This window comes from Chanos chanos, chromosome 6 (assembly GCF_902362185.1).
Source record: "Chanos chanos chromosome 6, fChaCha1.1, whole genome shotgun sequence".
Lineage (NCBI taxonomy): Eukaryota > Metazoa > Chordata > Actinopteri > Gonorynchiformes > Chanidae > Chanos > Chanos chanos.
In genome coordinates, this window is record NC_044500.1 from 14,007,279 (window position 1) to 14,032,379 (window position 25,101).

Sequence of the window (25,101 nt, forward strand, 5' to 3'; positions counted from 1 at the left end):
TTTTGCTTTAAGCCAACAGTCTGCCGTGGCCTCATTAATTCAGTGATAGTATATAGCATAAGCGCCAACTCTTGGTTCCTGCCTGCAACGTTTCAGATCCTGCCAGATCCCACCCACAGCCTGCAAATGATACTAGTCACATGAGGAGCACCAACTGGTTCTCTGGCTTGTCTGTGTAAGGACTTCCACTGGAGTAAGAGACCACTCTATGGGAGTCCACACTTGCCCATTTTCTCTCTTCTCTTCTGTCCTCAAAAATGTATCTGCGTTTATGTAAGACAGACGTCTTGTAAAAACTCCCTGAGATCTCCTGAAAAGCCGTGTGAGGGGTTACGATGAATATACTCCATCACTAGAAATTATCTTTGGGGATGAAATCAAAAGAAAACCTAGAAGCAGAACTCAGTTTTAGGGATAATGATCTTACTCAAGAGCTCACCTGTTTTTAAAACATTCCCCTCCTCAGACAAACCACAAAAAAAGAACTTAACTGATGTTTTCAAACTAACCAGCTGTATGAGGAAAAAGTGAGTTTAAACCTATTTAAAATAACTCAGCCTAATTCTTATCGAGAGTTCTTGCCACACTAGTCTTATCACCTCTGTTCTTAAACACCCTTCAAGAGTCTATTCTTAAAGTATGATGATGTTTGAAGAAATACCTGATTAGGAAATGCCATATCTCTAGAGCCTAAAATCTAAAGACTTCTTACAAATCTTATACCATCCGATTTAGGTAACAAGTTCAGAAAATGAACCAAAATGTCTTGGCGAACCAGTGGCCACACTTATTAGCGGGACCATGCAGCCAATGAACCATTAATGGTTTGATATGGAGAGTGGTTCCTGCAATTCCACCTCTAATTTCATGTTGTTAAGGCTGTGAAACAGAGAGTAAGGTTCGATACAAACTGTCTCATCACTTAATAATTATAACAAAACCAGCCATGAGAGATGCAGTCTCCTTGCTAGACAAATGGATTTTATTAATCATAACCTAGCCTTGGTAGCCTAAATCTAGCCAAGTAACATATCTAATAGTCAGAGCACATATTAGATTTCACTGTGGGTATCAGTGTTACCTGGTCCAGTGGAGAGTCAAGCCAAACATTTATTATTTAAGAAACTCAGCCCCATCCATGAAAAAATGATGAGGCTGGCCTTTTCATCTTCTCTGTAGGATACACGGCTACATCAAACCTCAGCTGCTCATGCACTTATGTCTAGCCGTCTAAACATTCACAGTTACTCATGGGTACCTTTGGGGTTGCTTCAATATGCTCATTTTGAAGGTTATAGAAAGCTTATGGTGTGATGAAACAAATAAGGTGTTATGAGAAGTGGATCGATATTACTTTATTAACTGCTCTTAACTAAACAATCTCTTAGGATATACGTCTGGGGAGATAAGACTATGTGGGGTTATATAATTTCTTGACTAAAGTAAAGCCTATTCTATCACATCTGAACTTCTACACTGATCTCATGTAACCATTTCTATGTCTCAGTTTAACCTGGACACATCTTCCAAAAAGAAAATAATGAGGTTGGTCACACTGACTCTTATGGATTTGATGCACAGGACTCAAGGACATTCTGAAAAACAAACCTTGCTAATTAGATGGGAACTGACTTTCTGGGACAAACAAGCTATCTTCTTTCTTGGTGTTAACAAACACTAAATACAAACTTGCCCATGTTTTACGTAATACAGTTGACATACTCTACACAGTACTACAGGTCTACACTGACATAAACCTACACAGCATACGGGTCCAAAAATCAGTTTTTCTCTGCTCGAACGAAGATCTTCTACATAAGGGAAGAATTAAACTATGGGAAACAGGTCGACTTCTTGGCATAGCCAACAGACAGTTCCCTATCAAGTCAAAACAACAAAATCAGCTGGGTTATCCTGGTGGTATTATCGATGCAAGAGCCGGTTAAGTCAGTTACCTCTCTAAAAACAAGTAGTGAAGAAACAGACTCAATATGAATGAATACGAAAGGACTAAGTCTGAAAGATCTAAAACGGGGAAATAATGGTAAAACAAAACAGTACGCCAAGCTAAAGTAGCTAACGTCATGTAGGCTATGGCTATATTAGCGTAACCTATCAGACGCTAAAGCAGAAGCAGGCTAGCCAGCTGGATCCTTAGCATAATAGCTCAATAACCCTCCAAATCCTCATCTTTCAACGAAACAATTTGCATAATTCCTACTTTGAGATAACTGCGACTGTATCATTAAACTGGTTTATAAATAATCAAACGTAAAAAACGACTGTCAATTCGTCGCGTTGCAAAAGGGTAGCATATCTAATTGATGAATATTCTGTACCTGCCACTTCCCCCCGATCCGGGCCGCAGCGCCATCTTAACCAGCTATATGAAGTGACATCATTTGATTCGACGTCAGCCGACGTCGGTAGAAACTTCCGGGGTCACCTGTGCTAGATGGTGAGAATAGAAAAGAATAGAATAGAATAGAATAGAATATCATTGTCGTTGCATAAGTACAGTTGCCTCTTCTACAAATACAACTAGATTAAGTTTGCAGCTTCCGTACTCGATGCTATAAAACAATAAATAAGGTGAAAATAGAACAACACATAAGATGAAATAGCAATAGAGTAGCAAAAGTATGAACAGTTCCCGGCAGTGGTAAGTAGTTCAGCAGCTCAGATGGGCAATGCAGCAACAGAACCAATAGAGAACGGAAAAGTGGCAAAGTAACGATCAAGTAACAAACAGTATAAACAGGATGCACAGTATGCACAGTATAAACAGTACATGACAGTCTAACAGTGTCTGGCAGTAGTAAATACTGCAAGCAGCTCAGATGTGCAAAAATGCAGCAAACAAAACCAAAACCGTACGGAAATGTAGATACAGAGTCTTCATAAAACCCTAATGTGGGCGAATGTATTAGCCCCTGTACATTGAGGTTATTAATTGCAGCAGCTGTCACTGTGTTGTAGATACAGATATTGAATACAATATCCGGTCAGTAACACAGAATGGATGACAGTGGACCCATGTGTACCGTATAGCCTATGATGTGGAATCACTCAATCGTCTCTCCGGCTACAAAAGGACGTTTAATACAACCGTGCGGTGACTGCTTATGCACATTAAAGTAAATTCCATGTGTATAGATACAGGATACATTTCTACAGTTACAGCTTATTTATCCAAAACAAAAACAAAAAAAGAAAAACAAAAGAATTAGCCTATACAATGAATGTGAACATAACGTTTTCAGAGATTGATTTACATTAACAATGATCAGCTGTTGCCCTATATGTTATGATTGTATGATTGTATTCTCAACACATTTTCTCTTCATGTTTGAGATTTCTGGGCAAAATGAGGTAAAATCAGGCTGATGGAACTTTACTGTTTCACTTCTTACTAAGTTCTTGTGACAGTTACAGATCTGCATTTATAAATCCTTACTGGTTAGAGCTCTTTACTTCATAAATTAATGGTAACCATTTCAAATCTTTTATGGTTCTGCCCTCAGAGTAAAGCAAAGCATAGAAATTCCCGTTTGTCACAAGGACCTTCAGGTCCTTGTTACAAGGTGGAATTGTACTTGTAGATTTTCCATTGACCCAAATTAAATCTCGCTGCTCTGGTTTTCTTTTCGCACAAGATGGCGCTATTGCGCTTGCTTAAAGTTGTCAAAGTCGTAACACTTCACTGGGGATTTGTTTTCAGTTTTGACGGAGCGGTTGTACTATAGAGGTTTTGTTATGTCGCCATGCATAAATAATTTGACTTCATCCTCACACTTGTCACAAAGACATAATGAGGTTTAAGGAAAATTAAGTTTTCAGGTTTGCATTTTCTGTTAGGTTTGTAATAGCAGTGCAGCCTAATTATGTGAGAGACAGAAAACATTATTACAAGGTTCTTTCTTTATCCTTAATTTTCAGCCGATCTCTTTAATGGCCTCATTTACCTGTGATGTAGTGAGAATAGGCTTTGTACCTCATGCTTCTTTGATTAACTGTTCAAGCAACACATTATATTTGTATGCTATTACAAGAGCTAATGAAATCAAATTTACATTTTTCAAAAATGCCTCAGTGCTGTTGTATGATGCATACTATGTGGAACCTCTTTAATGGCCTCATTGACCTGCTAGCAAATTTCACTGCAAATTAAAATGCTCAGACTGAGTACATCCACTTTTCAGTTTTCCAGCATCTAAAACAGCAATCTTATGGTGCTGTGATGAAAACATTTTATTAATTAAAAGATCTGAGGTTTTGTAGCAAATCTGATGATCCCATATAAGATATCCATATGTTAGCAAGATATTGAAAAGGGAATTTATGTTAATAAACAAAGACAGTGGAGGAATTGAAAATTGATTGATTAATTAATTACAAAATGTGCTGAATACTAGTGTTTTTCCTAGCCAATATGAAAAGAGAAAGCAGAGATAAAAGTCTTGGAAGTATTGTTTTGAATTCACTGGGGGAAAAAACAGATGTAAGACTAGCTTCCAGACCTATTCAGTGGTTTTGAATGGTGCTCCTTACATAACTATTTGGATCCATTCAGAGACCATGAAGGACGCTGCTACCCTACCGGGAGCTGTGGGTTTAGCTTGAGGCCAGCTACGTCAGTCGGGGCCCCCGGTGGTGAAGCTGTCCAGAAACAGGCAATGCCCCTACAGAAGCTCTGTAAGGCAGGTGAACATTAACCCGGGCCCCACCTAGAGTATCCCACTAATCACCATAAATCACCAATTTCTTCACCACCAACCTTCACCGGTCTATCAGCGTGGCGACTGCTGTCTGTCAGGATTCCTTTATACTGTATAATCAGTCTCCCAGCTGAAAGGTTGAGAAAATGGCCCAATTCATTTACCCATTTACACACAATACCTAGAAAGGACCATTCTCATTCTGACCTGTACTCTGCTGCTCTGTTTAGAAGATTGATACATTAAGACAACCCAGCCCCTCTCATCTCACCCAAACATCAAACAGAATTCCGCAGGAATGCTTCGGGCTCACAGACAAAACTGTTTTGTGGAACTTTATGGTGAAAGATTTTTTTATGTGATGTTCTTCTTTGTCGTTGAGTAATTTATACTATAAATTATGCAGGTGAATCATCCCTTGATGGATGTTAAGTGTTGGATTAAAGTCAGCGTTGACAGTTTTATACTCCTCGTTGCTCTAATTCGATCCAAATTGTTATGGCTGTCAGTGAAAATTGTCCTTTGGTAATTGTCTGTGATGGAAGTCTTTTGCTACGGGACATGTCCTACATTTTTATAGACTGAGCGTCAAGTCTTTGTTTGTTACTAAGAATCTCCTGTTTTTGATGAGTCCTGTTAAATAGGTGGTTATTCATATTAGTTGTCATTTCTATCAATTTATCTAGCCTAGAAATGGAATGTAAAAATATTGTAATTCCTGTTGTAGAGTGACAGTTAAAATGCTCTTGTGTTATTGTGTTATGCTGGACAGACACCTACAGGAAGTTATATTGTAAATACTATTCACATGCTGTATTATGATGTAAACAGTGAAATGTCACTCCTCTAAATTTTGAGTGACCTAATTTTAACTACATAGTTGGTGCACAGTTTATGATGAAATAGATCATATTCTGTGGTAATAATATGTACATATGTATGTGCATATACATACAGGTTGTATATACATAGAACCTGCTTATTTGTTTAAGTGTTCTAGCCACTCACTATATTTGTAGGCAATTACAAGGCAAGTACTGAGGCAATTTCAAAAATTAGTTATGTATAGTACACACTAATATATGTGGCAACACATGTAAACTTGGACCTGAATCATCTCTACAATATCAAGAGAGGGATGCAAGTATTGACCTGTTCTTTCAAGTGACAACAGCTGGAGAATACTGTTAAAGCCTCACTCAAATAACAGGTTTTAATATAACTTCTGTGTGTATTTTCCACTGTACGTTTCGTCCACATCAAAGGCTCTGTTTGAAACTGTGTCACCAATTAGTGCTGGCAGAGAGTGGCCTCCTGACCTCTGACCCCTGCTGGGCAGTTTTGCCCATTAACCCTTTGGGCCTCAGCTGGAGTTGATGTAGTGCCAATTCTTCTCAGACTGCTAAACACACAGCCACATTCACCCCAACACTTCCATTTTCTGTTCCTTTGTCCTCTCCTTCTGTTCTCTGTGTGTCCAGCTTGCTCCCCATGTTGACCTCTGAGTGTTGTTTGGGGGTAAAAATCCTCTTATCTCCTGCTGGGCCCGTACTATCACACCAACAATATCTTAAGACTGAAGAATCTGACAATCCTCACAAAGCAGGTGAAGGCTAAATTCTGCCTTATTGCCTGTGATTTTTCTACTTCTTTGACTCTTTTTCCTTTCCTTTTCTGTATTATCTTTCTTTGTGCTCACATTTTGGTTGGATTTAACAAGACTGTCGACACTATGGTCACCATTACCCCAAGTTTTCTTCTGGAGAGCTCTAAGAAACTGGAAGAGTATCAAATATGGCAGGGCTGAAAACGTACTGTAAGTGAATGTTTTTTTGACCTAAGCCAATAACAGCGAATCACTACGAGCAATAGAAAAATATTATAGTTTCATTAGTACTTCTCCAAAACATCACCAAAAATAACTTAAACACTGTGCGCTCAAGAGGTTTTACAACTTAGAACCCAAGTAACGAAGACAACTGATTACTGATAGTTCTAGCAGTATATCTTTAAATGGCGAAATTTTAAAAGCTGTAATCAGTCTTGGGTACTGGACTGTAAACTCACTGGTCTTAACGGATGCTAATCAGCAGTGCTTTTTTTTCCCTTCTACTGTGAACCATCTTTCCTTTCAGAGTGGAGCAGTAAAAGGCCAGCAGTAAGATCTTTAGTGGCTCCCTGGGAGCAAAATCAAAGGCCTCATTGATAACCAAACAGGGCAACATCATTGGATTACAAGAGTTTACCCAGCAGGGCACTCTCTTTCATAACTATGTATGACAGTCTTTCAGGCACATTGAGCTCACAACAAAACCCTACTCTGAACCAGTGTTTTACAATTCCATTACAAGAGCCTTTTTTTTTTTTTTGCAAGACCTCCACCATAATTCATGCCCATAGACAAGGTCCAGTTGATTGGTCAGTTTGGCTTCTCTTTCTCCGTTTTCCTATTTCTTGTCCTTTTGAGAAGCGTGATGATATGGATTTCTATCCATTGTTCAGTTAAACTAAACTTCCCACTATAAACATAGTGAGCATGGTTTGTGTGAACTCGAGGACACAGGACGCCTTTTTGAAGGGAAACTTAGAAGCTGGTGCGGCTAGAGGTGGCCTCACTGCAATCATACCATTTCACTTTCAGTTCTCTCTGCTTTCCTGCACTCTTTACACATGAAATCACAATGTTTAATCAAGGGCCCGTTTTTGTTTTTTTTTCATCGCACTTCAATTCTTACACTGAACAGACTTCAACAATGTCTGTTATCAAGTGGAAGCAAACGCTCAACTGCCTTGACATTTGAATATCTGGGAAGTTTCCTCCAGTGCTATCCTCCCTGTTTCTAATTTTCATCTGACACATTAACATAATTATCTTTGACTCCACAATGTAATCTCCAGCAGTAGGACTTTCACACACAACGGTAACTTAACTATCAAGGTTTGAAAGAAGTACAACAACGTTTTATACCACTAAATGCATGTTAACCCTTCCAGAATCATTGGAATGCAATGTTAAACACAAACACACATACACCCACATGTTGCTCAATCGCCGTCTGGTTCTCAGTCACTCATCACAAAACTCTAACCTTGGGGTCAGAAAGCTATGTACAAATATTTATGCTTTGAGCGCAGATCAAAAAGAAAACCACACAGAAATAACACAAAATGCCAGGTGGGGAAATGTTTTTTCCATAAACTGAGAATTTTTATTCCTGTGTTTTAGAAGTTAATGGCACTAAATAAGACATTGGTTCACTCGTCCCTTGTTCGGTTGCAGGCTTTGAGGAAACGCACGGAGGTGCAAACATTTCAGCACTGTTTGAAAACCGTCGAGATTTGTAACTGAAACATTACACCTGTAGTTCTTCGAAAGATTTACGCAGCAGTGCGGGCCGGCGCAGCAGCAGTTGCTATAGTTACTGTTTTAAGTATGCATCATTGTTCCTATCTCACCGTATATTCCAGTAAAGAAAGATAGCATGAGTGATATAGTTTCACATGAATTGCACGTTTCTTATATTGTTTTATCATGACTTTGAAGGATATAAACGGGTTAGGGAAGACTCATAAACATACTTGTTTACAGTCTTATTGGCTGTTTATAGACAGTAGCATGAGAATGCATAAATGCTGAGCATTTAAGGCAATAACAGACTCAAGACAGTAACCCAGCGATACACAAATTAGCGTGGAGAAAAAAATCATTAAAGCAGGTAAGTCTTACTTGAGCTGGGAACCTAAACTTTCCCCTTTGCAACAGAGGCCATGGTTAATCTGAGGTAGACATCTGTGAATGACAGCAAAGGTTCACATGTTAACCAAGGGCATCGCGTATTTAGTCCAGCCAAAGAAGTGTCTACAAAGGGCCAGACCTCCCAGTCCTGCTCTCATAGTGCCCTTTTGCCACCAAGTCAGTGTAAGAATGTGTGGGTGATAATACTTGGGCTTAACAACACAGGATTCATCCTACAAGTTTTTTTCACATGAGGGGATTTTTCAAATTGTTATTCTAGACTAGTGGGAGCGCAGCATAGAGGTGGTAGTTCTGGAGTACACTACACATAGTCTCTGTCTACCACACAAGACATACCACGTACTTTTTTTTTAAAAAAACATTCAGTACTTTGTCCCTAATATAAAACAAAAATCTTTCTGAACAAGAATATCCAAGTGGCTTCAAACGTGTAGGCTCCCACTCTGAGCGAGTGCAAGAGTGATGAAAAGTGCAGGTACTTAAGAAGTTCAAAGGAGCTGCCCTCTTATCATGTCATAGTACAACAAATCCTTGTAAAGGGCCATAAAGACTGAGATTTACTACCACGGCTGCTTGCTCCAAGGGTTACGTGCATTGTGTTACACATTGTTCCAACCAGGTAGATACACTCTAACGAACACACACACAAACACACAAACACACACTAACACACACACACACACACACACACACAATGTGACACTGTGTACTCCTGGGATCTCAGTCCATCAGATAACTTATACAAACAGTACTTGTCAGAGGCAAGAGAGGTTGGGAAGGGGCGTTAGTTCAATGGAAACACATTCCTGACACCCTTTTCATAAAGAAAGTGTCAATTGGGAGGAAAAATCTATACAGGAGACAAAACAGTTGCAAAAGTGTTCTGGGACTTTGCAATATATCAGAGGGTTTTAGATTTAGTATTTAACAACAGATGACTCCTAATTTTACGACACTATGAATTCTGAAAATCTCAACATTTCATATATTTTAAAACATCGAAAACTAGTGAGAGAACAGAGGACAAACCACTTTCCGAATCTTGAGAAAAAAAAGAACTTTACTTGAAACATTAACTTCTTTTCTGAAGGAAGTATAAATAATGATTTTAAAGGATTGATTTCCATTTTTATACAAAAATAATACAATGAAGAGATAAATCACGCAATTTGTGTAAAGTATAAACTGGTATTTGTAACTTCTGTTCAGGCAGTAGGTTCATTTTCCAACAGATTGACAGAATCCATTACAAAACAACAACAGGGTAATGACCTTTTTAAAAAAAGCAGTTTGAATGTTTTAAACAAGGTAGAAACAGGGTCAAAAGTTGGCTTACTAAATATCACAGCTGGAACCGCACAATCACATTTCACATATACATATACATATATATATATATATTTCTTGAAAATAAAGGCAATTCTTTTCCCCTGGTGGATGCATTTAAATACATGGGGTCTGGGGGGGGGTTTTTGTTGTTTGTCTGGTTTTTTTTTTTGGTTTTTTTTTACGTCACAGGTCATTTCACAATTGTTTCCTGGTAGTTCAGGGTTGCGTAAGTGGCTAATACTGTTAGCCCCAGTGTCCCAACAGACGTAGTTGCTCCTTTACCTCCCAGTAATCAGCATTTTTGGGATATTCCCATGATTTCAATGGCTGCTCTTAAAACGAATCACTGGAGCAAGAGGCTTTCTCATATCATTACAATTTAATAAACTGCCTTTAACAATGACTGCGAAAAAATGCGTGTGAATATTTATACTGTGTCAGTCACGCAGTAATCCATAGCCATTGCTACTTGTTAAAAATAGTGACAGAGCCAGTTTTGTATTAGGCTCATTCTGCTGAGAAATCATGATGTGATTCAATGCTGGTCTCCAGTGTAGACCCATGAATTCACATTTTTGAAGGTACAAACACACAATGATACAATTCTGGATCTTCAGCAGGGTGCATCGGTGATACCAGAGTGAGTTAAAGGCAGTGCTCATTTTAATTTTGGATTTAAGCAATAGATTGAAGTAAGATTATGCGATGACAAAAGACTACTGACATGAGCACATTAGACTATTGCTTAGATGGCTTTTTTGTAAGTGTTGGAGCGGAGAGGACAGGTCTTTGAGATAAAATCGTATTTCAATTTTATTTATATGTTGCTTTACTAAACGGTGACGTTTAGTGAATGCGTCAGCAAAGTTCTTTTCAACTGCAATTCTAACATTCTAAATTATTTGAGGTTCCAATTCCATGAGGCCTGACCTCCAAGCTTTGTGCTTTCAGTCACATTGCATAGTCCTTCCTGTTCTTTAAGATTGTCATACTCCTAAATCACAGTTTACGCGTTGAATAAGACATAACAAAGCAACATATATCAGTGATGGACTATCAAATATTTACATCCTTCAAAACTGTGTGGCATAATTATCATTCATATTTACAACCAGCTGTACATAGAATTGCATACTCAATCACATGGAAGACTCATTCTCACAGCCGAAACACAGCGCATTACACAACAGGAAGCAAGACTCTTATTGCTACCATGGTAATATCTGCTGATTGTCATTATAGTCTGTGATTGGTGAACTGTGTTAAGGTGTGCATGACTGATGAAAGTGGGCACGAATTCTTTGGGGTTGTTAGTAGTAAAAAGGCACATGGATTGTGCAGACTAGTCCTAGGTCAGAGAAAGGTACCCCTTCAGTCCATTAAAGAGTACTTTAACGTGGTTCTTGGTTCTTCACATTCCATCGTATGTGTAGCTACATCAGTCTACTTTACACACATTGCGGGATCCCATTACTACATTATCACCTTGAACTCACACATACACACACACACACACACAGACACACACACACACACACATACACACAAACACACACACACGTGTACACGCACACACACACACACACACACACACGTTACAGGACACTTTCTACATGTGCGGTGCCATTTGTTCCTTAATAATATTAGCGTTGCCCACTTTTATATATTCACGAAGCATTTCTATGAATATTGTTTACTGATGAAAAATGAATACTGTTCCTAAAGATTGTGTTTGGAAACAAACAAACAAAAAAACAAAGAAAAGAAAAATGAGATTCCACTTTGTTGATCATTCGACAGAAGTTTTCCCGTCAGTCTTCTCTCTCCTCCTTTAAGGCTTAACAAACACAAACTCACAATGTTCATTCTCGGCCCTTTCACCATCATTCCCGCCCTCCACCTCAACTCCTGATTTATTGACTGACTCATCGTCCAGTGCGCTGTTGCCAGTTATTAGGAGTTGCTATGGATACTGCAATGAGAGGGGTGGAAAAATGTGCTCCTGTTGCTAGGCACTGAGGAAGTCAGGTGTGCATGCTCACCAGGCTTGCAGAGGACACTGCAAAGAAACAGAAAGACAGTGAGTAAGAGATTAATACAGAATACCACATAATATCTTTAAAAAAAAACAAAAAAAACCCAAAAACATACAATGTGCATTCGTTAGATAAGGACGGATCTACAGGTAGAGGGTGTGTGGGAAAGTAAAGTGTTTCCGAAAACCTTGGGGGAGTGAGTAAGGAGGCAACAGTGGAGTTATCAGCCCTGAACCAGTGCCACACCTGACCAAATACATTCCTAGTCCCTCTTCTGCTCACACTCAAGCCTCCTTTCCCATTTCGGCATTGTTTGTGACTCTTTTTTTTTTTTTTTCCTCTTTCTTTCGAAAGGGCGGAGGCAGCTGACCCCGCCGTGACCCGTCGGCCAGCAAACAGCCTCACCTGATAAAGGTGGATGCCAGCTGCTCTGACCACAGTCATTAGATGTTGGTCTCTAAGTGGAGGTGAGCTTTAGTGGGGGGGGGGGGGGGGGGGGGGGGTTTGTTGGGCAAACAGAGGGTCATAAAGCCTGAGCAGGTTTGAAATATCACCAGGAGAGCCCATTGCCATTTCTACACCATGTAGGCCAAATACAATTCCTGATAAGAGGTAGATTGGGGGGGGGGGGCTGATGCCTAATTATTCTCTCTATGAAGAAGGATTAGAGAGAACCGTATAGAGGTGAAGTCGCTCTACACTGAACAGAGTCAGAAAAACCCAACACAAACAGACACACTGTGTTCCCCTTTGTCATTAATGCATTGACCGTTATGACGTGGAACCTCTCGGCAAATGGTTAGTTGTCAGGGGGTGGAAAGGTTCCTAGTACTGGAGAGCACATGCTGACCATTAGGACTAAACTATGTCAGTTCATCAAGCCTTAGCCGCCAGTGATGCAGCGAGAGTGCACCGGCCCAGCGTGGGAAATTGAGCGTGTGAAAGAAGCACGGATGGCATTTCAGGCTAGAGCGATCACTGAGAGCAGGGAGAAGTAAGAAAGAGGAAGAAGCATAATTACAGCACAGATACATGCGCGCGCACACACACACACACACACACACACTCACACACTCATACACAGACGCCCTCCTCCTTCACAGCAGGGAAGCTAGCCACACACACGAGAACTTTGATTAACAGTAAAGATCATTTCCTGGTTTAAGAGGCCAGGCCTAGTCGGGGAGTGCCACACCACGTTGAGGGAGAGGGAAAGCGAAAGGAGGCATCATTAATCAAGCAACGTTCAGGCTGAGAGCACAGGTGATTGATTGGTCAGGCTTTTTCGAAAAGGAAATAGGAATTCGGAGGAGTATCCGTAAGCCTTGCTTGGGTCCACTGATTGAGATGTGCAGTTTTGTACATTCAAACAAAAGCCAGAGAACAGAGTTGGGTGAGAGTCTGTGTAAGACACCTTAGAAAACAGTTATTCCTCAAGGTGAAGTTTCTGCTGTCCCTGCCTTGACTAGTTACACACACACACACACACACCCACGTTGGCATAACCTAAACTCCTCGTCTATGCCGAAAACTTCAGAGCCAGGACTTTGGAAGCCATACGGGATTTATGCCATCTCCCACAGAAAATGAATCTAAACAAATCAATAAAATATCGCAACACAAATATTTGGTCAGGTGACCTTGGCTTAGGGGATTAAGAAAAAGAGCCCATTCATGACTTCACCCAGTGCAAATGTACTTAGTTACTATACTTAAACATAGTATTTACCCAGGAGAGACCCCCCAGTTGCACCATCTTGTTTACAGGAGCATCCTAATGTGACAGGAATTGAAAAGGTCATGAAAAAGGAAAAATGCAAGGGAAAAGCTATCCTAGTCCATTGTCACCTATGATTAGTACATTCTCACTTTGAACATTTTCAGGGCAGGGGTGACAATCAAGTGAATCAAGTGAGAATCAAGAGCTCTTGTGTACTGATAAGTTATGAACTCAATGAATCATGCAGATGTTTGTCCATTATGTTTCCTGAAGAAAGATTTACTTATTTCGCTCTTGGGTTTCCTGATTCTCAACATCTTGATTCCAAGGAACAGAGCCTCACATTCCAAAGAACAGAACTGAGATTACCGTGTCTCATTAAAAGGATGTGTACATTCAAGTAAAACATATAGTCAGTGAGTGACCACAACTGGTGCCAAAACAAATACATGTCACATTACGGGGCGATCAGTCATGCTTGACCATTCTTCAATCCGATAGTGATGCGTGACTGAAACACACCAGCAGTTTTGCAAAGAGAAGGTGACTGACCTGTTTGCTGGAGGACATGGAGCTGAGGGTGCTTATGCTATTGGCATCTGTGACTACCATTGCGGATGGAAAGCGCGAAGGGTGAGAATACTGGGGCGGCTCCTGCTTGTGTGAGTACACTGCAAAGGAAGCAACACAAAGAGGAAAACGAAGCAAATTACACACTCGTCCACTCGAGCACGAAGACCGAAGGGAAGCGCGGCGGTTGGTGAGCGGATACTGACTGTGTGAGTGCGTGACCGTAGCCATGAACGGCTGCTGACTCATGTGGCTGGGAGACTGCTGCATGAGCCCTTGCTGGTGCGGGCTGTGGAGCTGCTGGGAGAACGGCACTGGTTGCAGGGCTGCCAGACCGCCCGCCACGCTGTTAATGACGGGCACGGTCTGTGCTTGCGTTGTGTTCAGACCTGCAAAACAACACCAACACTGCGTGAGTGACCCGACTTGGCATGATAATATCAACAAAACAAACATGGACACAGGAGGAGAGAAAGAGAGAGAGAGAGAGAGAGAGAGAGACAGACAGACAGGCAGAAAGACAGACGGGGACCGAAACAAGAAAAAAACAAGGTAGCTGGGACAGAAGACAGTGAATGTTGTGCTCACTCTGTGCAATGGCCATGACTCCAGTTAGGGGCATTATGAGGTTCTGGGTCTGTTGATGGGCATGATGGGAACTGTGAATGTTGGTCAGTGTGCTGACTGGGGGAAGTCCTCCACCTGACACAGATATCTGCAAAGAAACAAACAGAGGAACTTAGCAAAGATCCTCGAAAACGTCAACTTAATTTATAACCTTTATAACACAGGAGGGACTTTACTGTATTTGCAAACTAAGAGATGTTTTAGCATGAAATGGCTCACATTTGAATTAGGAATTCATGTGACTGCTCTACTTATCATAGGCTTTGTAACCGTAATGGTTATCCAGAGCAAGAATCAGACCACTCATGGATTGTGGGGTTTATTTGAATACATTACTCATGGAGGAGGGAGACAGCACCCTGAGAGGCCAGATAAGCTTCTGCCGTGCTACCTTGCCTCCCTTCATTGGCCTGTCAGCTTACTGACAACGATGTGCCACGAAGGAGATTTGAGTAAATGCTGTCCCAACTGAAACAATTCAGCAACAATCTAAACCACTGTCATTTCAAAACCGGGTCAAATAACGAAATAATATTTAAGATTTTATGAGCTTGGCTCTGTTCAAACTGTAATATTTTGAGTGGGGAAGGGGGTAAAGTGATTCTTTTTTTTTTCACCTTGCAAAAGTAAAAAAAAAAGGGAAAAAAAAAAAAAAAAAACCTTCAACATAATCGAGCACTGCTGTCATTCTGCTGGCAGAACAAGCAAAGCTCCACCCTCAACTTCTCTTTACAGGGCATTTAATCAATAAAAACAGAATGTTTCTTTGTCAGGTTTATTGGCTTAGCTCTGGACATGCCCTGTTCATACTGCCACAGGCTCCTGCCTCTTCATCTGACTAGCAGGGCAACACAGGCCAAGGCCTACTGGCTGGCTCCAGCTTAAACACCAGAAAGTACAATGCAGCAATTGTTAGCCCACACAGTGGTCAATGGTAGTGCCTATCAGGCCCATGTTTTGTGTTTCTGTGTCAAACGCAGGTCTGGTCTTATCTTATCTCTGTTTGGGACAGCCCAGGTGTGCTCACCATCTTGGCGTCAGGTGACAGCAGGCTGGGATCCAGTGATCCTGGAGACACCTGCTGTAACACTGACTGGCTGGTTGCCATGGCATTGTTACCATGATGGCTTATGGTTGTTGAGGAACTGACTTCACTGTGTCCCTGTTGGCTGTACCTCACACCTGTGTGAGAGGAGAGAAAGTGAGGGGTAAGGGTGGGGGGAGAGAGAGAGGGAGAGAGAGAGAGAGAGAGAGAGAGAGAGAGAGAGAGAGAGCATTAGTTGCAGACGTTTGTCTTGGTTGGCAGATTGCATGTCACGCATATGTGAGGCAGAGATAGAGTGCCCTGACTAAGACTGCTAATATCGCATTTGTTTTAGTCTGCCAGAGGCACCAGCTCTTTACCTCAGACAGACCAATGGAAAGCAAACAAACAGAGGCCCCTCCGCTGGTGATATGGCCCTAGCGCAGCCAAGGCCATGTGAGTATGTACACGAGGTTTTCTCCTCACAACAGACACTATGAACTCAACCAGAAACCTGGGCTACTCAGTAGATCTAATATAAAACAGTAGCATGGAAACTTCACTGTATGCTCTGTGTGAGATGGGGACAAAAAGTCCCAATCTGTGCCTGTATAGTAATATTTCTGTTATGCAGGAAACCTTTAAGAGTGACCACTCTCTTACCCCCCATGACTAGACCCCCTCATTGTCTCCAACTCGATTTGCCAAGCAAAGGCCGTAGGAATTTGGCCCACCCCCTTGCCAGTGGATGTTTGCCAATCCTGATACTAACAGAGCAAACATTACACAATTAAAACCAATGTCAAACACATTTTTAGTCTGCAGCCTAAGCCTTGGGACAGACTCGTGCAATGGGATCCCTGTCTCCAATATGGTGACAGCTCTGAGACAGGATGTATACACACCCATGGTTCTGGGGCCTAGACTGACACCCTCTCAATGCCTGTCCCTGACCCACCACTGACACACATGCCCTTCATCTGGTGCATACACAGTCACACAGAATTAGCTATGATAAAGAACACACCAATCACCTCCTCTGCAAATGAACTATCAGACAAGAGTAAAAATACATGATGGGTAACAAGCTCTTCTATTCACCAATCAGCAGACAAGATCACCTTCCCAGTTCAGTTTCACGTATAACCTGTGTGTTTACAAAAGACAGATCACTGAAGTCTAGTTTCCTCACAACACAGTGATCATATTTTATCTCCCCTTGCGTCTTATCCATTGAGGCAACCCTCCCTCCTCACAAAAACACAACAAGCCCTCCTGTCCTCCATATCTCATAGACAACCTAACGGTGCTCCACATAATCTTGTAAACACCAGCACAGAACAATGAAGCACTCCATCGGGGCCTATGACCCGCTCACCACACAATGACTGAGGGGAGCCATAAACAGGCGTTATTTTACAGCCATGCGCCCTCTAAAAGTCTCAGAAGGAGAAGGGGGTTATTCAGTGTAGCATTGTCTGACTCTGTCTGGCGATCACTTTGGCTGCAGGAATCCCTCAGTCAGTCCTGGTCTACCTCGTCTGGTCCACACTGGACAGCAGGGGGGCACCCCGTTTTCTGAGACAACAGAAGCTCCGAGTACTCTTTTTTTTCCCCCAAAAGAAGGTAATTTTAGATCTCTGTGGCAGCAAAAATATATATGACACATCAGAGTTCTATAAATTCCATAAACAGTAAAAAAAAAAAAAAAAAAAAAAAAAAAGTCTGAAACTGTTACGGAAGCACATAAATACAATAATTCTCCGTTTACACGAGGTAGAATTTAGGGGAGAATGAAACTGAGGGCAGTGTCCGTGACATACTGCTCCACTAAAACGGGGGGGAGGGCGAGAAACTCCAGAGGGGAGTGGTAGCAAAGAGCTGAGGCAGCTTTAAAATAGCCTCAGTTCTCTGTAGGACCCATGTAATATCAAAGCCTTGTTCTCCATCCCCAGGCAGGCCCCCATTATAGTGCTGGTGCATATGTGAGACCTCCCGGGTCTCCGTAGGACGTACCCAGTCTTTCTGTGTTTCTCTTTGGGGCCATGCTGGACAGTCCAGTTGGAAAGAACAGCTCTGTGGTTCCAAAGCGAGTGCAGAAAAAAAAAACAGAGGGTAGCACTGATATTACACCTGATGTCAGGAAACTCTGACGGAAACTTCTCTATAGGCTTCTAATTACATGTAATTTAATTAGATAGAAAGACAAACCAGACGCTGGATACAAGTTAAAATATGACACCATCTCTGGGCTACTTCTCTGACCAGCTTTTTGTTTTTTGAGGGTTATGCTCATGGATAAATCCATCTGCAGCTACAAATGATACAGAACTGATGCCATTTGTGTGATTAATGTTCATAAAGAAGAACTTAGCATGCTTTTTCCTGTGGTACCAAAACAAACAAAGATCTCAACCAAATTCCACAGAACAGACTAGACTGACCCTCTGGTAGCCACACGATGTCCAGTACTTTATCAGTAGCACAAGCACAATCAATAAAAACAGTAGCTGGAGTTTTGCTCTGATCTGACCCTGTAATGACCTCTTTCACACAACCTGGACCTGGGCGCAGTTTTTAAGGGACGGGGGCTGAGGAGGGGTGATCTGAAGTCTTCTTTGACTTCAGCAAAGGGGCTCATCACTCCTGTCTGGCCAGAAAAGAGCCAATACCCCAGCGGACAGCTCCTGCTGCTCTGGTCTGCGCCCTGCCTCGGCCTCCACACCACTACCCACAAAGGTGAAGGGGGATTTCAAATGTCCCCTCCCCTTGCCCACTGGAGATAAATGAACCTTGGTTACAGTCACTGCAGTCTTCTAATACACCACAAACAATAGGAACCCCCTACTGGGAGAGAGTAAAGTGAGCAAAGGAGAGGAGAACTCCCTATCAAAGGCCCAGGAGATGTAGTAGCCAAGGATTTTAATTGTCAATTAAGCATGCATAATACTGGCCATGCCCTAGCAACACGATGAGGCTACCCGCTGGGCCATTATTGTCAGGCCAGGCTCCGACACTGAAAAACAGCTGATGCTGTCGGCAAGAACCAGGCAGGACATCTTGTAAGGACTTGGGGAGAGCTCGGAGGAGCAAAGTATCTTCCGTTTCTGACACGGTGCTCCCCCTTAACTGCCACCCCCACCCCCCCAACCCCCCCACCTTTTCCTGACCAGTGACCCCCCACCTCCCCACCCCACCCCCTCTTATAACCTAAGGTCATTGACTGGTCAGGTGTGCAGGGGGAAAACTCCACAAGCAAACAGACAATCCACTCACGGCCATACCATATCTAAAGATAAAAAAAGCATGTCAAGGTAAAAAAAAAAAAAACCTTCTGTTTTCCTGGTTTCTCACACAAAGGCACAACAATAAGCAATGAGTTTGCCAAAGCCAAAGAATGCATATTGCCCTCATTGTTTAGCACTTGGTTCCATCAAGATCAGTTCAATAAATCTCTCGGCAAATACACTTAATGAGATAACTTAAATCTGGAGCACCAATAAAAGTGGATCCCCCTGTGGGTACGGGGAATGTGACATCAGTAGCCGTAATGCTGAGCTTGGCGGAGATGCACTCGTCTGACCCTCTGCTGACCCTGGCCTGTCACAGCGTGGCTGCTCTTTGGGCCATGCGTCGTGGCTGCTAACTTTCAGATTGCAGGTACAATGCGGATTGTTCTCAGTGTGTTCTTAAAGATCGGAATAACAATGGCATTTGCTTAGCTCATTCATTCACTCATTCTTATTGATCACTTGCCTTCTCTATGTGTCACTGATCTCATCAAAAGCGTGTTTCTTCTCTCTGATCTACCCAGGGCTTAGTGGGGGGGAAATTTTTTTTTTTTTTTTTTTTAAAAATCAAGATCGATGCCAAGCATTGTTTCCCTACACTACTGTAAAAGTCACAGGCCTCGTTGCATTCACTGATAGCATGATTGACTAAGATGAGCTATTCTCTGGGTAAGGTTTGAACCCTGGGCAGGGTCAAAGACATGTTTGGCTGGGAATATTCGTTACAGAGCTGACAGTACCTTGCACCTTGCTGGGTGGAGAGGTGCTAGCCTGGGGATGGTGAGGGGAGCTGTGAGAGAGGAGTGAGTTGAGGCTGTGCGTCGGACCAGTATAGGCATCCATTGCCAGCTTCTGCCTGAATGCCTCCTCTTTACGGCGGTTGGCAAACCAGTTGTAGACACGCACTTCAGTCACCAAGTTGGATCCGAGCCCTTGAGCTTTGCTTGGAGACACTCCCCGCTGGAGACACTCAGCACTGAAAGAACCATGAAAAGTTATTGTTAATATCATAATATTTTATGATAGTATTAGTACATGGACATAAATCTTAAATCCGAGTCTTAAATGGGTCAGGAGAAAGGACGAACGAAAAAAAATACTGGCAGAGGGGAACTAAATGGTATTTCCTGCTTCCCTCACCGGTTGCACTCCTCCACTAAAGCTTCCCGCTCCTCTTTACTGGGGTTCTTCTGCCTCTCGTATGCCTGATAGAGGATTTGTTGGGACGCTGGTCCCCATTTGAAGCGGTTGCGTCTCAGTTTCTTGCAAGAGGGTTCAGAGCCCACGTCATCTCCAGGTTGCCCCATACCCTGGCCGGGCTGGTTGAACTCTGGGAAAAAAAATAGCACCTGATCCTGATTGCTTTTGTCTGTCATATTGCTGCCACAACCTTGTGTTGCCTGGTTGAATTCTGAAAAATAAAAGAAAGTACATTTGATACCTTTTTATGGAACAAGCTGTACAATTAAGTGTCTTCTTGATAGGTGACGTTAAAAGCTTCTTCAGTATCTGCATAATAAAGTTCAAAGTGCTGGGTGCCTGTGCTATTTTCCAGCTTGTTGTGCTATCTACACATGTATTGAGATATTCCAATACAACAAACAGAAAAGGGTTTTTTTCAGATCTGATATTTACAAAAAAAACAAATACGTACATTTAATAAGGTATTTGAATTAGTCATAAGAACGTCAAATGATTAAGGAAGTGTTGAGACTCGAAAAAATGGACAGTATTACGCGTTATAAAACAATAGTGACTCTCACATAAACACACATCAATTACAGCATGGACATCCGAGAGAAACTCAAATATTAACTTACGTCGCAGAATCTCGCGCTGCTTCCTGACATACCAGGTGTAGAGCGCAGCTCGCTTCTGTGTTTTCATGGGCGTTCCTTTGTTGAGGTGCTGCGAGAGGTGCGACTGATTCAGCCCTGTGACATCGACCACCTCGCGCTGAGGGATATTGTGCTGCTGCATGTAGCCTTTGATCATACGGGCGGCGCGCCATGGGTCCTCGCTAGGTGAATAACATAGATGCAAAACATTTGGTAAAAAAAAAATCAGTTGGAAAAGAACGCCGATGTATTATTATTGCTGATATATTTGTTGTTGCCTGCATAAATACTTCATGACTGACATGAATTATGTTTTTAGTCATGCGTAACAACGTTCAGTTCCAGAAAAGTTCAGTTCTTTTCCGTCTCTCTCCGTCTCTCTTTCGCATTAAAGCCTTTGCCAGCCCCCAGGTTTATAAAGGCTGAGAGTAGATTCAGTTGTTAAGTACCTTGATAAACGATCGTTAATCACGGCATTCAATGGCCTGTGAATACTTCCTAACGTTACTGATTTCTTTAGGTCCACACAACTTAAAATAGCGTTATTTAATGACATTTACATGTCTGTGTTAATAAGAGAGCAAAATCAAAGAGACAGCAAAAGCAAAATCACTTTCGGTAAAAATGAAAAGCTTTAGGCCGAGAATCGCTCTAACTGAAATAACACGGTAATTTTTTCAGCGGCATTGTCAGGCCCGTAACTTTCGAAAGAAAAAAATTGCTTTACGTTGTTTTATAACTTATATGAATATGTGTAACTTAAGATATATTTGGCAAACAATATAGTAATTATGCAAGAAAAACAAACAAACACAATTTTCATCCAGAAGAACAGGATATTCATACAATTTAGTCAGTGCTTTTTCAAGACGATGTGGATCTATTTTCAAAAACTGGCCAAAATCTTACAGAAATGTAAATGCCTAACTCATGCAAATCCTGTGCAAAAAAATATATAAAATGAAATACAGTAAAATACACGACCGACTTATATGTCCAAATGCATCGAACAACTTTTAAAGTTTAGCAAAAGTCCGTTTCATAGACAAATTACCGCAGAAAGATCACCTACAAATTAATTCGCGTAAAAGGCCATGAGTTATGTTGTGGGCTATATTACATCAAAATGCGTAGGAAACATTCGTAAAACCAGCGACGCAAAAAGAGCAGATTACGACTTGGTTTTTTTTACTACGAGGCCTAATTCCAGTATGAAGTTTCATTGCTGTGTAGCAATTTTAATAACATAACAAGAGTTGACACTCACCGTAGTCATTTCAGATTAAGCTCCGAGCTCACATTGGTAGACTAATTGTTGCAAATCTACTCATGACTGTTTGATTTGGAGACTGACAACACATACGTCTGCGGGAGAAGTTGGTTTATAACTTTTGACAATGAATAACTAGATCTCCATTCACGCTAATCATACGCCACTGTGTATCTTTCAGTTGATGATTTATAGGATAAAATTAATAATAACTCAACTCCACGTGGTTTAGTTTTGATTTTCAGGTACATTTCATGACGTTGTTGTAGGGGTTAACAAGTTTGTTGTTTTTAAATAAATCTACATTGTCAACGCAGTCATAAAATAATATAATATTAAAATGAATAATTTATGGGAATAAACGCAAGACTGTATTATTATTATTATTATTATTATTAATATAATTATTAGTAGTAGTATTAGTATTATTATTATACAATGAAAGCGTAGCAGTTTTGAAATTTAAATCACTGTTTTGTTCACTTGCTCATTAAAGCTTACGCAGGTTGTTTTAATTTTAAAATATTTTGTGCTATGTCCAAATATCTAAATATAACATATATTGTAACTAATATAATTTATTCGGTAGGGAGAATTTCTGATGTGCAAAAAATAAATAAATAAGAAATAAAAAAAATAAGAGAGAGACTGAGAGAGAGAGAGAGAGAGAGAGAGAGAGTGAGAGAGAGAGAGAGAGAGAGAAGAATAAATGAACCAAAAAGGCTGTCCACTGCAATGAGTTTTCGGCTGATTTTTTTTTCTCAAGAGAGCGATGAGGTAGTTAATAATAAATAGATCTTCTTTAGTTGATATTTCGCTAAGGTAAAGAAATAATAACCCAAGTAGATAATTAGTAACCAGAATGTGAAAAGAAGAAATACTGGCGCGTTGTTTTAAATTTGTAAACACCAGAAGCATAACAGTTGTTCGCAACGCTGAATTGTCATTTTTAACTTGACAAATTTTTGTTGTCCTTTAACCAATTGTACGTATTTAAATCCCCTGTCAGCAACAAATCACTGTAACGCTGTTGTTTTTTCGTTTGTTGTTTAAATTTAGGCCTACATTTATTCACGGTTAGCCACCGGCATTTGGTGACCAAAACACTCACAGTACCTTCTGTAAAATCAAGTATTATATTATTACAACCAGTTTTTGACAAATATAGCTTTGACAATCACCTGTACGGCCTGTAGTGCGTGTAAAGTATTTGTAACATAGGCCTGAAAAATACGTCTTGTATAAAAGTAAATAACACTTTATAATTAATTTTAAAAGGAAAAAAATTGGTGCAAATTATTTCCATTGATGATAAACTACTTCATACTTACGCTAACATTCGCTCAACTTCAGCCCTCTGTTCCGCTGCCTCCTCTGTATTTAAGGACTGCAGTTCCTTAAGTATCGGTGGTGTATCGAAATCATCCCCGTCCTCAGAGCCTTCGTCTCCCGACAACTTTCCTTTACTGTGCCCATTAGTCAGAGTGTGAAAAACCGGCTTTGAATCCGAATCATTCCCGTTCATTTTGGAACTTGACGGAGACATTTGGAGATTCTCCAGTTTAACTCCATAGCCATTTGGAGTAGGATCCATATCCTCGAGTGCTTGGATCAGGACATCTTTGGTAACTCCGGAATCTAAAAGGGCGTTTAAAAGTTCCTGCTGCAAAGATGTCAGCTTGGACACCATGTTTGCGAACATCAAAAATTCTAAGTGGATGGGGAGGAAAGAGGGAAATTCTCTAAATTTCTAAATTCCCTCCTCTCACACCTCCAGTATGAGAACAAGTCCCCCTACAGACACCTGCTCCGAGAAGTCGCCTAACTTCCCTGTAGGATAGAAGATATAACTTGCCATGATGCTTTCGGAGGGCAGGGAATATAAAACATGGTAATGAGTGGGCTGGCTTGTGCGGCCTTTATGCAAATCATCTGTCACAGGCCTTATTGACTGAACGGCAGGTAGACCGTGTTTACACTGGGGCTGCGCTGCTTTTATTGGTCTCCGTTATCTGCAAAACTTTTGTGAACTTTGGACTTTGTTGGATTCTGACTTTCGTCGAAGCGGCCTGATCATGATGATGATAGTGATGACGACAATAATAATAATAATAATAATAATAATAATAACAATAACAATAATAATAATAATAACAATAATAGTCGACTTGAAACAAAAAGATTAGAGGATTGTTTATGTGTTAACTTCCAGATTCAATGGAATAAATAGATGTGTACAAATGATTATAGTGAAAGACCTTTCTAAATTAAGGGGTGGGTGTAAGGATGGAATGTATGAACGAATCAGGGGACAACTTAATTCATGAATTAATACTCAGTCAATAAATAAATAAATAAATAAACAAACAGACAGACAGACAGACAGATCGACAGACATAGATAGATAGATAGATAGATAGATAGATAGATAGATAGATAGATAGATAGATATGGAATCTTTTCGATTTCTCTAAAATCCAGTCGATTTTCTTGTCTGGTCCGAAGCGAGTTTCGTGATGGACCGTGGTTAATGCATTGCCTGAATATTTGAGTGAATATATGTGATTTAGACAATTATTACAAAGCTTCTGAAGTTCAGTGAGGCTATGGAGAACGGGTGCCCATGCACTGAAAAAGAGTTCCAGTTTCAATTATTATCACCGGTTTACTTTGGGGGAGAAATCTCCACCATTTTTAAATTAGGCCAACACATCTTTTGATTACGAGCATTCAACAATAAAATATAACACAGGTGTTTGGAGAGTTAGTTTATCGATAGGGTAATATTCAGAAGCTATGGTGGGTCATATTAGGCTATCACAGAGGTAACTGAGGTAATCTTGTCTATTGTTCTTTGAGTTTTCAAGAAGCACCAACAGCTTTAATCCGATCGCAAAACACAGGCGAAGCTGCATGGAACAA

General features: G+C 40.9%; 2 protein-coding genes across 4 annotated transcripts in view; both read right to left on the bottom strand.

Annotated features, from left to right (window-relative positions):
• Positions 1-2,374, bottom strand: part of synrg (synergin, gamma) — a 32,331-nt gene extending 29,957 nt beyond the window's left edge. The window contains exon 1 of the mRNA XM_030776433.1: positions 2,340-2,374. Coding sequence (XP_030632293.1) covers positions 2,340-2,374 — 35 coding nt within the window. The remainder of the gene's footprint in view (positions 1-2,339) is intronic.
• A 7,585-nt stretch (positions 2,375-9,959) lies between these two features.
• On the bottom strand, positions 9,960-24,014 carry hnf1ba (HNF1 homeobox Ba). 3 transcript variants are annotated; one of them, XM_030776179.1, is made up of 10 exons: positions 23,511-24,014; positions 20,892-21,091; positions 20,212-20,482; positions 19,812-20,047; positions 15,785-15,939; positions 14,719-14,845; positions 14,337-14,519; positions 14,113-14,231; positions 13,570-13,614; positions 9,960-11,863 (listed from the first exon to the last, which is right to left on the bottom strand). In XM_030776179.1, the coding sequence occupies exons 1-10, from the start codon at positions 23,879-23,881 to the stop codon at positions 11,843-11,845; spliced, it is 1,728 nt and encodes a 575-aa protein (XP_030632039.1). In that variant the 5' UTR covers positions 23,882-24,014; the 3' UTR covers positions 9,960-11,842. The 3 variants fall into 3 exon arrangements, with proteins under 3 accessions (XP_030632039.1, XP_030632041.1, XP_030632040.1); XM_030776181.1 differs by lacking the exon at positions 13,570-13,614 and having other exon boundaries at positions 20,212-20,401; XM_030776180.1 differs by lacking the exon at positions 13,570-13,614.
• Positions 24,015-25,101: the final 1,087 nt, after the last annotated feature.

What these genes read in the sequence shown, in the direction of transcription:
- hnf1ba (XM_030776179.1), bottom strand. Translation starts at nt 23,881, where the DNA reads ATGTTCGCAAACATGGTGTCCAAGCTGACATCTTTGCAGCAGGAACTT. An exon ending in TTAGTGGAGGAGTGCAACCG is followed by an intron (nt 20,048 to 20,211) that starts GTGAGGGAAGCA and finishes TGGTTCTTTCAG; the next exon opens with TGCTGAGTGTCTCCAGCGGG. An exon ending in TCCACCCAGCAAGGTGCAAG is followed by an intron (nt 15,940 to 19,811) that starts GTACTGTCAGCT and finishes CCTCTCACACAG; the next exon opens with GTGTGAGGTACAGCCAACAG.